Raw genomic sequence first — 15,512 nt, forward strand, 5'->3', positions numbered from 1 at the left:
AGGATGGTTATACTGTGTCCAGGTGAGGATGGTTACTCTGTGTCCAGGTAAGGATGGTTATACTGTATCCAGGTGAGGATGGTTATACTGTGTCCAGGTGAGGATGGCTACACTGTGTCCAGGTGAGGATGGCTACTCTGTATCCAGGTGAGGATGGCTATACTGTGTCCAGGTGAGGATGGTTATACTGTGTCCAGGTGAGGATGGTTATACTGTGTCCAGGTGAGGATGGTTATACTGTGTCCAGGTGAGGATGCCTACACTGTGTCCAGGTGAGGATGGTTATACTGTATCCAGGTGAGGATGGTTACTCTGTGTCCAGGTGAGGATGGTTATACTGTATCCAGGTGAGGATGGTTATACTGTGTCCAGGTGAGGATGGTTACTCTGTGTCCAGGTGAGGATGGTTACTCTGTGTCCAGGTGAGGATGGTTATACTGTGTCCAGGTGAGGATGGCTACACTGTGTCCAGGTGAGGATGGTTATACTGTATCCAGGTGAGGATGGTTATACTGTATCCAGGTGAGGATGGTTACTCTGTGTCCAGGTGAGGATGGTTATACTGTGTCCAGGTGAGGATGGTTATACTGTGTCTAGGTGAGGATGGCTATACTGTGTCCAGGTGAGGATGGCTACACTGTGTCCAGGTAAGGATGGGACAATTTCCCCTTTAAGAAGTAGAAGAGATGTGAGTGTTACTGTCCTTCTCTGACTGACTGCCTGGCTGTTACCTGACTGACTGACTGGCTGTTACCTGACTGACTGACTGGCTGTTACCTGACTGACTGACTGGCTGTTACCTGACTGACTGACTGTTAACTGACTGGCTGTTAACTGACTGGCTGTTAACTGACTGACTGTTAACTGACTGACTGTTGACTGACTGACTGACTGACTGACTGACTGACTGACTGACTGACTGGCTGTTAACTGACTGACTGACTGACTGACTGGCTGTTAACTGACTGACTGGCTGTTAACTGACTGACTGACTGACTGACTGACTGACTGGCTGGCTGATTGGCTGGCTGACTGATCGTTAACTGATTATCTGGCTGACTGGCTTGCTGGTTGGCTGACTGACTTGCTGACTGGCTGACTGATTGGCTGGCTGACTGGCTGTCTGATCGTTAACTGACTATCTGACTGACGTACTGACTGACTGACTGACTGACTGACTGACCAACTGTCTGTCCGTCTACCTGTATGTAAGACAGACAGATATACTGACTGGCTGACTGACTGATTGGCTGGCTGGCTGGCTGGCTGATTGGCTGTCTGATCGTTAACTGATTATCTGACTGACTGACCAACTGCCTGTCCGTCTATCTGTATGTAAGACAGGCAGATATACTGACTGTCTGACTGATTGTCTAACTGGTTGGCTGGCTGACTGACTGACTGGTTTATCTCTACAGGGCCATGAAAGAGCAGGAGCTGGATACTCCCTCCATAGAGAAGCGCTTTGCCTACACCTTCCTGCAGCAGCTCATCACTTATGTAGACCAGGCCCACGAACACATGCTGGAGTCTGGTGAGGATAAAACTTCAAATTGGTTACGTCCCCAACGGCACCTTATTGCCATAGGGCTCTGGTCAAAAGTAGTGCACTAACACAGGCAATAGGATGCCATTGGGGATTAAACCATTGTCTGCTACTTAAATGAATATTACTTCAATTTAAACATTAACAATACTAACGTCTATTATTCCACTAAATCGTTGACTCTTGTACCTGTTGTCCCTGTTCCTGTTGTCCCTGTTCCTGTTGTCCCCCTCCCCGCTCTATAAGATGTTGGGACACCACCTAATGTTTATTATTCTACTAAATCGTTGACTCTTGTTCCTGTTGTCCCTGTTCCTGTTGTCCCTGTTCCTGTTGTCCCCCTCCCCTCTCTATAAGACGTTGGGACACCACCAAAAGGAGAGAGCATTCCTCACGAGCAGCAGATTAAGTTTTTCGGAAAGGTGAGACTGACTTCGGCCTGCTTTTCTCCACCATGTCCTACAACAACCAAACACACAAACATCAACCTCAGAAGACTAAATAGTATTTACCTAATACACTGAACTCCAACTGTATCGGGACAAATCAAAGTTTATTTGTCACGTACGCTGAATACAACAGGTGTAGTAGACCTTACAGTGAAATGCTGAATACAACAGGTGTAGTAGACCTTACAGTGAAATGCTGAATACAACAGGTGTAGTAGACCTCACAGTGAAATGCTGAATACAACAGGTGTAGAAGACCTTACAGTGAAATGCTGACTACAACAGGTGTAGTAGACCTCACAGTGAAATGCTGAATACAACAGGTGTGGTAGACCTCACAGTGAAATGCTGAATACAACAGGTGTAGTAGACCTCACAGTGAAATGCTGAATACAACAGGTGTAGTAGACCTTACAGTGAAATGCTGAATACAACAGGTGTAGTAGACCTTACAGTGAAATGCTGAATACAACAGGTGTAGTAGACCTAACAGTGAAATGCTGAATACAACAGGTGTAGTAGACCTAACAGTGAAATGCTGAATACAACAGGTGTAGTAGACCTAACAGTGAAATGCTGAATACAACAGGTGTAGTAGACCTTACAGTGAAATGCTGAATACAACAGGTGTAGTAGACCGAACAGTGAAATGCTGAATACAACAGGTGTAGTAGACCTTACAATGAAATGCTGAATACAACAGGTGTAATAGACCTTACAGTGAAATGCTGAATACAACAGGTGTAGTACACCTAACAGTGAAATGCTGAATACAACAGGTGTAGTAGACTTTACAGTGAAATCAGGTGTAGTAGACCTTACAGTGGAATGCTGAATACAACAGGTGTAATAGACCTTACAGTGAAATGCTGAATACAACAGGTGTAGTAGACCTCACAGTGAAATGCTGAATACAACAGGTGTAGTAGACCTCACAGTGAAATGCTGAATACAACAGGTGTAGTAGACCTCACAGTGAAATGATGAATATAACAGGTGTAGTAGACCTTACAGTGAAATGCTAAATACAACAGGTGTAGTAGACCTTACAGTGAAATGCTGAATACAACAGGTGTAGTAGACCTAAAAGTGAAATGCTGAATACAACAGGTGTAGTAGACCTAACAGTGAAATGCTGAATACAACAGGTGTTAGTAGACCTAACAGTCAAATGCTGAATACAACAGGTGTAGTAGACCTCACAGTGAAATGCTGAATACAACAGGTGTTAGTAGACCTAACAGTCAAATGCTGAATACAACAGGTGTAGTAGACCTCACAGTGAAATGCTGAATACAACAGGTGTAATAGACCTTACAGTGAAATGCTGAATACAACAGGTGTTGTAAACCTTACAGTGAAATCAGGTGTAGTAGACTTTACAGTGAAATCAGGTGTAGTAGACCTTACAGTGGAATGCTGAATACAACAGGTGTAGTAGACCTTACAGTGAAATGCTGAATACAACAGGTGTAGTAGATCTCACAGTGAAATGCTGAATACAACAGGTGTAGTAGATCTCACAGTGAAATGCTGAATACAACAGGTGTAGTAGACCTCACAGTGAAATGCTGAATACAACAGGTGTAGTAGACCTCACAGTGAAATTATGAATATAACAGGTGTAGTAGACCTTACAGTGAAATGCTAAATACAACAGGTGTAGTAGACCTTACAGTGAAATGCTGAATACAACAGGTGTAGTAGACCTAAAAGTGAAATGCTGAATACAACAGGTGTAGTAGACCTAACAGTGAAATGCTGAATACAACAGGTGTTAGTAGACCTAACAGTCAAATGCTGAATACAACAGGTGTAGTAGACCTCACAGTGAAATGCTGAATACAACAGGTGTTAGTAGACCTAACAGTCAAATGCTGAATACAACAGGTGTAGTAGACCTCACAGTGAAATGCTGAATACAACAGGTGTAATAGACCTTACAGTGAAATGCTGAATACAACAGGTGTTGTAAACCTTACAGTGAAATCAGGTGTAGTAGACTTTACAGTGAAATCAGGTGTAGTAGACCTTACAGTGGAATGCTGAATACAACAGGTGTAGTAGACCTTACAGTGAAATGCTGAATACAACAGGTGTAGTAGATCTCACAGTGAAATGCTGAATACAACAGGTGTAGTAGATCTCACAGTGAAATGCTGAATACAACTGGTGTAGTAGACCTCACAGTGAAATGCTGAATACAACAGGTGTAGTAGACCTTACAGTGAAATGCTGAATACAACAGGTGTAGTAGACCTTACAGTGAAATGCTGAATACAACAGGTGTAGTAGACCTAACAGTGAAATGCTGAATACAACAGGTGTAGTAGACCTAACAGTCAAATGCTGAATACAACAGGTGTAGTAGACCTAACAGTGAAATGCTGAACACAACAGGTGTAATAGACCTAACAGTGAAATGCTGAATACAACAGGTGTAGTAGACCTTACAGTGAAATGCTGAATACAACAGGTGTAGTAGACCTTACAGTGAAATGCTGAATACAACAGGTGTAGTAGACCTAACATTGAAATGCTGAATACAACAGGTGTAGTAGACCTAACAGTGAAATGCTGAATACAACAGGTGTAGTAGACCTAACAGTCAAATGCTGAATACAACAGGTGAAATAGACCTAACAGTGAAATGCTGAATACAACAGGTGTAGTAGACCTTACAGTGGAATGCTGAATACAACAGGTGTAGTAGACCTTACATTGAAATGCTGAATACAACAGGTGTAGTAGACCTCACAGTGAAATGCTGAATACAACAGGTGTAGTAGACCTCACAGTGAAATGCTGAATACAACAGGTGTAGTAGACCTCACAGTGAAATGCTGAATACAACAGGTGTAGTAGACCTTACAGTGAAATGCTGAATACAACAGTTGTAGTAGACCTTACAGTGAAATGCTGAATACAACAGGTGTAGTAGACCTTACAGTGAAATGCTGAATACAACAGGTGTAGTAGACCTAAAAGTGAAATGCTGAATACAACAGGTGTAGTAGACCTAACAGTCAAATGCTGAATACAACAGGTGTAGTAGACCTCACAGTGATATGCTGAATACAACAGGTGTAGTAGACCTTACAGTGAAATGCTGACTACAACAGGTGTAGTAGACCTCACAGTGAAATGCTGAATACAACAGGTGTAGTAGACCTCACAGTGAAATGCTGAATACAACAGGTGTAGTAGACCTCACAATGAAATGCTGAATACAACAGGTGTAGTGGACCTTACAGTGAAATGCTGAATACAACAGGTGTAGTAGACCTTACAGTGAAATGCTGAATACAACAGGTGTAGTAGACCTAACAGTGAAATGCTGAATACAACAGGTGTAGTAGACCTAACAGTCAAATGCAGAATACAACAGGTGTAGTAGACCTAACAGTGAAATGCTGAATACAACAGGTGTAATAGACCTAACAGTGAAATGCTGAATACAACAGGTGTAGTAGACCTTACAGTGAAATGCTGAATACAACAGGTGTAGTAGACCTTACAGTGAAATGCTGAATACAACAGGTGTAGTAGACCTTACAGTGAAATGCTGAATACAACAGGTGTAGTAGACCTAACAGTGAAATGCTGAATACAACAGGTGTAGTAGACCTAACAGTCAAATGCTGAATACAACAGGTGTAGTAGACCTAACAGTGAAATGCTGAATACAACAGGTGTAATAGACCTAACAGTGAAATGCTGAATACAACAGGTGTAGTAGACCTTACAGTGAAATGCTGAATACAACAGGTGTAGTAGACCTTACAGTGAAATGCTGAATACAACAGGTGTAGTAGACCTAACATTGAAATGCTGAATACAACAGGTGTAGTAGACCTAACAGTGAAATGCTGAATACAACAGGTGTAGTAGACCTAACAGTCAAATGCTGAATACAACAGGTGAAATAGACCTAACAGTGAAATGCTGAATACAACAGGTGTAGTAGACCTTACAGTGGAATGCTGAATACAACAGGTGTAGTAGACCTTACAGTGAAATGCTGAATACAACAGGTGTAGTAGACCTCACAGTGAAATGCTGAATACAACAGGTGTAGTAGACCTCACAGTGAAATGCTGAATACAACAGGTGTAGTAGACCTCACAGTGAAATGCTGAATACAACAGGTGTAGTAGACCTTACAGTGAAATGCTGAATACAACAGTTGTAGTAGACCTTACAGTGAAATGCTGAATACAACAGGTGTAGTAGACCTTACAGTGAAATGCTGAATACAACAGGTGTAGTAGACCTAAAAGTGAAATGCTGAATACAACAGGTGTAGTAGACCTAACAGTCAAATGCTGAATACAACAGGTGTAGTAGACCTCACAGTGATATGCTGAATACAACAGGTGTAGTAGACCTTACAGTGAAATGCTGACTACAACAGGTGTAGTAGACCTCACAGTGAAATGCTGAATACAACAGGTGTAGTAGACCTCACAGTGAAATGCTGAATACAACAGGTGTAGTAGACCTCACAATGAAATGCTGAATACAACAGGTGTAGTGGACCTTACAGTGAAATGCTGAATACAACAGGTGTAGTAGACCTTACAGTGAAATGCTGAATACAACAGGTGTAGTAGACCTAACAGTGAAATGCTGAATACAACAGGTGTAGTAGACCTAACAGTCAAATGCAGAATACAACAGGTGTAATAGACCTAACAGTGAAATGCTGAATACAACAGGTGTAGTAGACCTTACAGTGAAATGCTGAATACAACAGGTGTAGTAGACCTTACAGTGAAATGCTGAATACAACAGGTGTAGTAGACCTAACAGTGAAATGCTGAATACAACAGGTGTAGTAGACCTTACAGTGAAATGCTGAATACAACAGGTGTAGTAGACCTAACAGTGAAATGCTGAATACAACAGGTGTAGTAGACCTAACAGTCAAATGCTGAATACAACAGGTGTAGTAGACCTTACAGTGAAATGCTGAATACAACAGGTGTAGTAGACCTTACAGTGAAATGCTGAATACAACAGGTGTAGTAGACCTAACAGTGAAATGCTGAATACAACAGGTGTAGTAGACCTAAAAGTGAAATGCTGAATACAACAGGTGTAGTAGACCTAACAGTGAAATGCTGAATACAACAGGTGTTAGTAGACCTAACAGTCAAATGCTGAATACAACAGGTGAAATAGACCTAACAGTGAAATGCTGAATACAATAGGTGTAGTAGACCTCACAGTGAAATGCTGAATACAACAGGTGTAATAGACCTTACAGTGAAATGCTGAATACAACAGGTGTTGTAAACCTTACAGTGAAATCAGGTGTAGTAGACTTTACAGCGAAATCAGGTGTAGTAGACCTTACAGTGGAATGCTGAATACAACAGGTGTAGTAGACCTTACAGTGAAATGCTGAATACAACAGGTGTAGTAGATCTTACAGTGAAATGCTGAATACAACAGGTGTAGTAGACCTTACAGTGAAATGCTGAATACAACAGGTGTAGTAGACCTAACATTGAAATGCTGAATACAACAGGTGTAGTAGACCTAACAGTGAAATGCTGAATACAACAGGTGTAGTAGACCTAACAGTCAAATGCTGAATACAACAGGTGAAATAGACCTAACAGTGAAATGCTGAATACAACAGGTGTAGTAGACCTTACAGTGGAATGCTGAATACAACAGGTGTAGTAGACCTTACAGTGAAATGCTGAATACAACAGGTGTAGTAGACCTCACAGTGAAATGCTGAATACAACAGGTGTAGTAGACCTCACAGTGAAATGCTGAATACAACAGGTGTAGTAGACCTCACAGTGAAATGCTGAATACAACAGGTGTAGTAGACCTTACAGTGAAATGCTGAATACAACAGTTGTAGTAGACCTTACATGTGAAATGCTGAATACAACAGGTGTAGTAGACCTTACAGTGAAATGCTGAATACAACAGGTGTAGTAGACCTAAAAGTGAAATGCTGAATACAACAGGTGTAGTAGACCTAACAGTCAAATGCTGAATACAACAGGTGTAGTAGACCTCACAGTGAAATGCTGAATACAACAGGTGTAGTAGACCTTACAGTGAAATGCTGACTACAACAGGTGTAGTAGACCTCACAGTGAAATGCTGAATACAACAGGTGTAGTAGACCTCACAGTGAAATGCTGAATACAACAGGTGTATTAGACCTCACAATGAAATGCTGAATACAACAGGTGTAGTGGACCTTACAGTGAAATGCTGAATACAACAGGTGTAGTAGACCTTACAGTGAAATGCTGAATACAACAGGTGTAGTAGACCTAACAGTCAAATGCTGAATACAACAGGTGTAGTAGACCTAACAGTCAAATGCAGAATACAACAGGTGTAGTAGACCTAACAGTGAAATGCTGAATACAACAGGTGTAATAGACCTAACAGTGAAATGCTGAATACAACAGGTGTAGTAGACCTTACAGTGAAATGCTGAATACAACAGGTGTAGTAGACCTTACAGTGAAATGCTGATTACAACAGGTGTAGTAGACCTAACAGTGAAATGCTGAATACAACAGGTGTAGTAGACCTTACAGTGAAATGCTGAATACAACAGGTGTAGTAGACCTAACAGTGAAATGCTGAATACAACAGGTGTAGTAGACCTAACAGTCAAATGCTGAATACAACAGGTGTAGTAGACCTTACAGTGAAATGCTGAATACAACAGGTGTAGTAGACCTTACAGTGAAATGCTGAATACAACAGGTGTAGTAGACCTAACAGTGAAATGCTGAATACAACAGGTGTTGTAGACCTTACAGTGAAATCAGGTGTAGTAGACTTTACAGTGAAATCAGGTGTAGTAGACCTTACAGTGGAATGCTGAATACAACAGGTGTAGTAGACCTTACAGTGAAATGCTGAATACAACAGGTGTAGTAGATCTCACAGTGAAATGCTGAATACAACTGGTGTAGTAGACCTCACAGTGAAATGCTGAATACAACAGGTGTAGTAGACCTAACAGTGAAATGCTGAATACAACAGGTGTAGTAGACCTAACAGTCAAATGCTGAATACAACAGGTGTAGTAGACCTAACAGTGAAATGCTGAATACAACAGGTGTAATAGACCTAACAGTGAAATGCTGAATACAACAGGTGTAGTAGACCTTACAGTGAAATGCTGAATACAACAGGTGTAGTAGACCTTACAGTGAAATGCTGAATACAACAGGTGTAGTAGACCTAACAGTGAAATGCTGAATACAACAGGTGTAGTAGACCTTACACTGAAATGCTGAATACAACAGGTGTAGTAGACCTTACAGTGAAATGCTGAATACAACAGGTGTAGTAGATCTCACAGTGAAATGCTGAATACAACAGGTGTAGTAGACCTCACAGTGAAATGCTGAATACAACAGGTGTAGTAGACCTCACAGTGAAATGCTGAATACAACAGGTGTAGTAGACCTTACAGTGAAATGCTGAATACAACAGGTGTAGTAGACCTTACAGTAAAATGCTGAATACAACAGGTGTAGTAGACCTTACAGTGAAATGCTGAATACAACAGGTGTAGTAGACCTTACAGTGAAATGCTGAATACAACAGGTGTAGTAGATCTCACAGTGAAATGCTGAATACAACAGGTGTAGTAGACCTCACAGTGAAATGCTGAATACAACAGGTGTAGTAGACCATACAGTGAAATGCTGAATACAACAGGTGTAGTAGACCTTACAGTGAAATGCTGAATACAACAGGTGTAGTAGACCTAAAAGTGAAATGCTGAATACAACAGGTGTAGTAGACCTAACAGTCAAATGCTGAATACAACAGGTGTAGTAGACCTCACAGTGATATGCTGAATACAACAGGTGTAGTAGACCTTACAGTGAAATGCTGACTACAACAGGTGTAGTAGACCTCACAGTGAAATGCTGAATACAACAGGTGTAGTAGACCTCACAGTGAAATGCTGAATACAACAGGTGTAGTAGACCTCACAATGAAATGCTGAATACAACAGGTGTAGTGGACCTTACAGTGAAATGCTGAATACAACAGGTGTAGTAGACCTTACAGTGAAATGCTGAATACAACAGGTGTAGTAGACCTAACAGTGAAATGCTGAATACAACAGGTGTAGTAGACCTAACAGTCAAATGCAGAATACAACAGGTGTAGTAGACCTAACAGTGAAATGCTGAATACAACAGGTGTAATAGACCTAACAGTGAAATGCTGAATACAACAGGTGTAGTAGACCTTACAGTGAAATGCTGAATACAACAGGTGTAGTAGACCTTACAGTGAAATGCTGAATACAACAGGTGTAGTAGACCTAACAGTGAAATGCTGAATACAACAGGTGTAGTAGACCTTACAGTGAAATGCTGAATACAACAGGTGTAGTAGACCTAACAGTGAAATGCTGAATACAACAGGTGTAGTAGACCTAAAAGTGAAATGCTGAATACAACAGGTGTAGTAGACCTAACAGTGAAATGCTGAATACAACAGGTGTTAGTAGACCTAACAGTCAAATGCTGAATACAACAGGTGAAATAGACCTAACAGTGAAATGCTGAATACAACAGGTGTAGTAGACCTCACAGTGAAATGCTGAATACAACAGGTGTAATAGACCTTACAGTGAAATGCTGAATACAACAGGTGTTGTAAACCTTACAGTGAAATCAGGTGTAGTAGACTTTACAGCGAAATCAGGTGTAGTAGACCTTACAGTGGAATGCTGAATACAACAGGTGTAGTAGACCTTACAGTGAAATGCTGAATACAACAGGTGTAGTAGATCTCACAGTGAAATGCTGAATACAACAGGTGTAGTAGACCTCACAGTGAAATGCTGAATACAACAGGTGTAGTAGACCTTACAGTGAAATGCTGAATACAACAGGTGTAGTAGACCTTACAGTGAAATGCTGAATACAACAGGTGTAGTAGACCTAACAGTGAAATGCTGAATACAACAGGTGTAGTAGACCTAACAGTCAAATGCTGAATACAACAGGTGTAGTAGACCTAACAGTGAAATGCTGAATACAACAGGTGTAATAGACCTAACAGTGAAATGCTGAATACAACAGGTGTAGTAGACCTTACAGTGAAATGCTGAATACAACAGGTGTAGTAGACCTTACAGTGAAATGCTGAATACAACAGGTGTAGTAGACCTAACATTGAAATGCTGAATACAACAGGTGTAGTAGACCTAACAGTGAAATGCTGAATACAACAGGTGTAGTAGACCTAACAGTCAAATGCTGAATACAACAGGTGAAATAGACCTAACAGTGAAATGCTGAATACAACAGGTGTAGTAGACCTTACAGTGGAATGCTGAATACAACAGGTGTAGTAGACCTTACAGTGAAATGCTGAATACAACAGGTGTAGTAGACCTCACAGTGAAATGCTGAATACAACAGGTGTAGTAGACCTCACAGTGAAATGCTGAATACAACAGGTGTAGTAGACCTCACAGTGAAATGCTGAATACAACAGGTGTAGTAGACCTTACAGTGAAATGCTGAATACAACAGTTGTAGTAGACCTTACAGTGAAATGCTGAATACAACAGGTGTAGTAGACCTTACAGTGAAATGCTGAATACAACAGGTGTAGTAGACCTAAAAGTGAAATGCTGAATACAACAGGTGTAGTAGACCTAACAGTCAAATGCTGAATACAACAGGTGTAGTAGACCTCACAGTGAAATGCTGAATACAACAGGTGTAGTAGACCTTACAGTGAAATGCTGACTACAACAGGTGTAGTAGACCTCACAGTGAAATGCTGAATACAACAGGTGTAGTAGACCTCACAGTGAAATGCTGAATACAACAGGTGTAGTAGACCTCACAATGAAATGCTGAATACAACAGGTGTAGTGGACCTTACAGTGAAATGCTGATTACAACAGGTGTAGTAGACCTTACAGTGAAATGCTGAATACAACAGGTGTAGTAGACCTAACAGTGAAATGCTGAATACAACAGGTGTAGTAGACCTAACAGTCAAATGCAGAATACAACAGGTGTAGTAGACCTAACAGTGAAATGCTGAATACAACAGGTGTAATAGACCTAACAGTGAAATGCTGAATACAACAGGAGTAGTAGACCTTACAGTAAAATGCTGAATACAACAGGTGTAGTAGACCTTACAGTGAAATGCTGAATACAACAGGTGTAGTAGACCTAACAGTGAAATGCTGAATACAACAGGTGTAGTAGACCTTACAGTGAAATGCTGAATACAACAGGTGTAGTAGACCTAACAGTGAAATGCTGAATACAACAGGTGTAGTAGACCTAACAGTCAAATGCAGAATACAACAGGTGTAGTAGACCTAACAGTGAAATGCTGAATACAACAGGTGTAATAGACCTAACAGTGAAATGCTGAATACAACAGGTGTAGTAGACCTTACAGTGAAATGCTGAATACAACAGGTGTAGTAGACCTTACAGTGAAATGCTGAATACAACAGGTGTAGTAGACCTAACAGTGAAAAGCTGAATACAACAGGTGTAGTAGACCTTACAGTGAAATGCTGAATACAACAGGTGTAGTAGACCTAACAGTGAAATGCTGAATACAACAGGTGTAGTAGACCTAACAGTCAAATGCTGAATACAACAGGTGTAGTAGACCTTACAGTGAAATGCTGAATACAACAGGTGTAGTAGACCTTACAGTGAAATGCTGAATACAACAGGTGTAGTAGACCTAACAGTGAAATGCTGAATACAACAGGTGTAGTAGACCTAAAAGTGAAATGCTGAATACAACAGGTGTAGTAGACCTAACAGTGAAATGCTGAATACAACAGGTGTTAGTAGACCTAACAGTCAAATGCTGAATACAACAGGTGAAATAGACCTAACAGTGAAATGCTGAATACAACAGGTGTAGTAGACCTCACAGTGAAATGCTGAATACAACAGGTGTAATAGACCTTACAGTGAAATGCTGAATACAACAGGTGTTGTAAACCTTACAGTGAAATCAGGTGTAGTAGACTTTACAGCGAAATCAGGTGTAGTAGACCTTACAGTGGAATGCTGAATACAACAGGTTTAGTAGACCTAACAGTGAAATGCTGAATACAACAGGTGTAGTAGACCTTACAGTGAAATGCTGAATACAACAGGTGTAGTAGACCTAACAGTGAAATGCTGAATACAACAGGTGTAGTAGACCTAACAGTCAAATGCTGAATACAACAGGTGTAGTAGACCTTACAGTGAAATGCTGAATACAACAGGTGTAGTAGACCTTACAGTGAAATGCTGAATACAACAGGTGTAGTAGACCTAACAGTGAAATGCTGAATACAACAGGTGTAGTAGACCTAAAAGTGAAATGCTGAATACAACAGGTGTAGTAGACCTAACAGTGAAATGCTGAATACAACAGGTGTTAGTAGACCTAACAGTCAAATGCCGAATACAACAGGTGAAATAGACCTAACAGTGAAATGCTGAATACAACAGGTGTAGTAGACCTCACAGTGAAATGCTGAATACAACAGGTGTAATAGACCTTACAGTGAAATGCTGAATACAACAGGTGTTGTAAACCTTACAGTGAAATCAGGTGTAGTAGACTTTACAGCGAAATCAGGTGTAGTAGACCTTACAGTGGAATGCTGAATACAACAGGTGTAGTAGACCTTACAGTGAAATGCTGAATACAACAGGTGTAGTAGATCTCACAGTGAAATGCTGAATACAACAGGTGTAGTAGACCTCACAGTGAAATGCTGAATACAACAGGTGTAGTAGACCTCACAGTGAAATGCTGAATACAACAGGTGTAATAGACCTTACAGTGAAATGCTGAATACAACAGGTGTTGTAAACCTTACAGTGAAATCAGGTGTAGTAGACTTTACAGCGAAATCAGGTGTAGTAGACCTTACAGTGGAATGCTGAATACAACAGGTGTAGTAGACCTTACAGTGGAATGCTGAATACAACAGGTGTAGTAGACCTCACAGTGAAATGCTGAATACAACAGGTGTAATAGACTTTACAGTGAAATGCTGAATACAACAGGTTTTGTAAACCTTACAGTGAAATCAGGTGTAGTAGACTTTACAGCGAAATCAGGTGTAGTAGACCTTACAGTGGAATGCTGAATACAACAGGTGTAGTAGACCTTACAGTGGAATGCTGAATACAACAGGTGTAGTAGACCTCACAGTGAAATGCTGAATACAACAGGTGTAGTAGACCTAACAGTGAAATGCTGAATACAACAGGTGTAGTAGACCTAACAGTCAAATGCTGAATACAACAGGTGTAGTAGACCTAACAGTGAAATGCTGAATACAACAGGTGTAATAGACCTAACAGTGAAATGCTGAATACAACAGGTGTAGTAGACCTTACAGTGAAATGCTGAATACAACAGGTGTAGTAGACCTTACAGTGAAATGCTGAATACAACAGGTGTAGTAGACCTAACAGTGAAATGCTGAATACAACAGGTGTAGTAGACCTTACACTGAAATGCTGAATACAACAGGTGTAGTAGACCTTACAGTGAAATGCTGAATACAACAGGTGTAGTAGATCTCACAGTGAAATGCTGAATACAACAGGTGTAGTAGACCTCACAGTGAAATGCTGAATACAACAGGTGTAGTAGACCTCACAGTGAAATGCTGAATACAACAGGTGTAGTAGACCTTACAGTGAAATGCTGAATACAACAGGTGTAGTAGACCTTACAGTAAAATGCTGAATACAACAGGTGTAGTAGACCTTACAGTGAAATGCTGAATACAACAGGTGTAGTAGACCTTACAGTGAAATGCTGAATACAACAGGTGTAGTAGATCTCACAGTGAAATGCTGAATACAACAGGTGTAGTAGACCTCACAGTGAAATGCTGAATACAACAGGTGTAGTAGACCTTACAGTGAAATGCTGAATACAACAGGTGTAGTAGACCTTACAGTGAAATGCTGAATACAACAGGTGTAGTAGACCTAAAAGTGAAATGCTGAATACAACAGGTGTAGTAGACCTAACAGTCAAATGCTGAATACAACAGGTGTAGTAGACCTCACAGTGATATGCTGAATACAACAGGTGTAGTAGACCTTACAGTGAAATGCTGAATACAACAGGTGTTGTAAACCTTACAGTGAAATCAGGTGTAGTAGACTTTACAGCGAAATCAGGTGTAGTAGACCTTACAGTGGAATGCTGAATACAACAGGTGTAGTAGACCTTACAGTGAAATGCTGAATACAACAGGTGTAGTAGATCTCACAGTGAAATGCTGAATACAACAGGTGTAGTAGACCTCACAGTGAAATGCTGAATACAACAGGTGTAGTAGACCTCACAGTGAAATGCTGAATACAACAGGTGTAATAGACCTTACAGTGAAATGCTGAATACAACAGGTGTTGTAAACCTTACAGTGAAATCAGGTGTAGTAGACTTTACAGCGAAATCAGGTGTAGTAGACCTTACAGTGGAAT

The 15,512-nt window shown here is 40.7% G+C and overlaps 1 protein-coding gene across 1 annotated transcript in view; it reads left to right on the forward strand.

The window, feature by feature from the left end:
• The window catches only part of LOC106591405 (ryanodine receptor 2-like), a 170,612-nt gene that overhangs the window by 94,542 nt on the left and 60,558 nt on the right, over nucleotides 1-15,512 (forward strand). Inside the window, exons 10-11 of the mRNA XM_045700571.1 lie at nucleotides 1,419-1,534; nucleotides 1,904-1,968. Coding sequence (XP_045556527.1) covers nucleotides 1,419-1,534; nucleotides 1,904-1,968 — 181 coding nt within the window. The remainder of the gene's footprint in view (nucleotides 1-1,418; nucleotides 1,535-1,903; nucleotides 1,969-15,512) is intronic.

This window comes from Salmo salar, chromosome ssa18 (genome assembly GCF_905237065.1).
Source record: "Salmo salar chromosome ssa18, Ssal_v3.1, whole genome shotgun sequence".
Taxonomy (NCBI): Eukaryota; Metazoa; Chordata; class Actinopteri; order Salmoniformes; family Salmonidae; genus Salmo; species Salmo salar.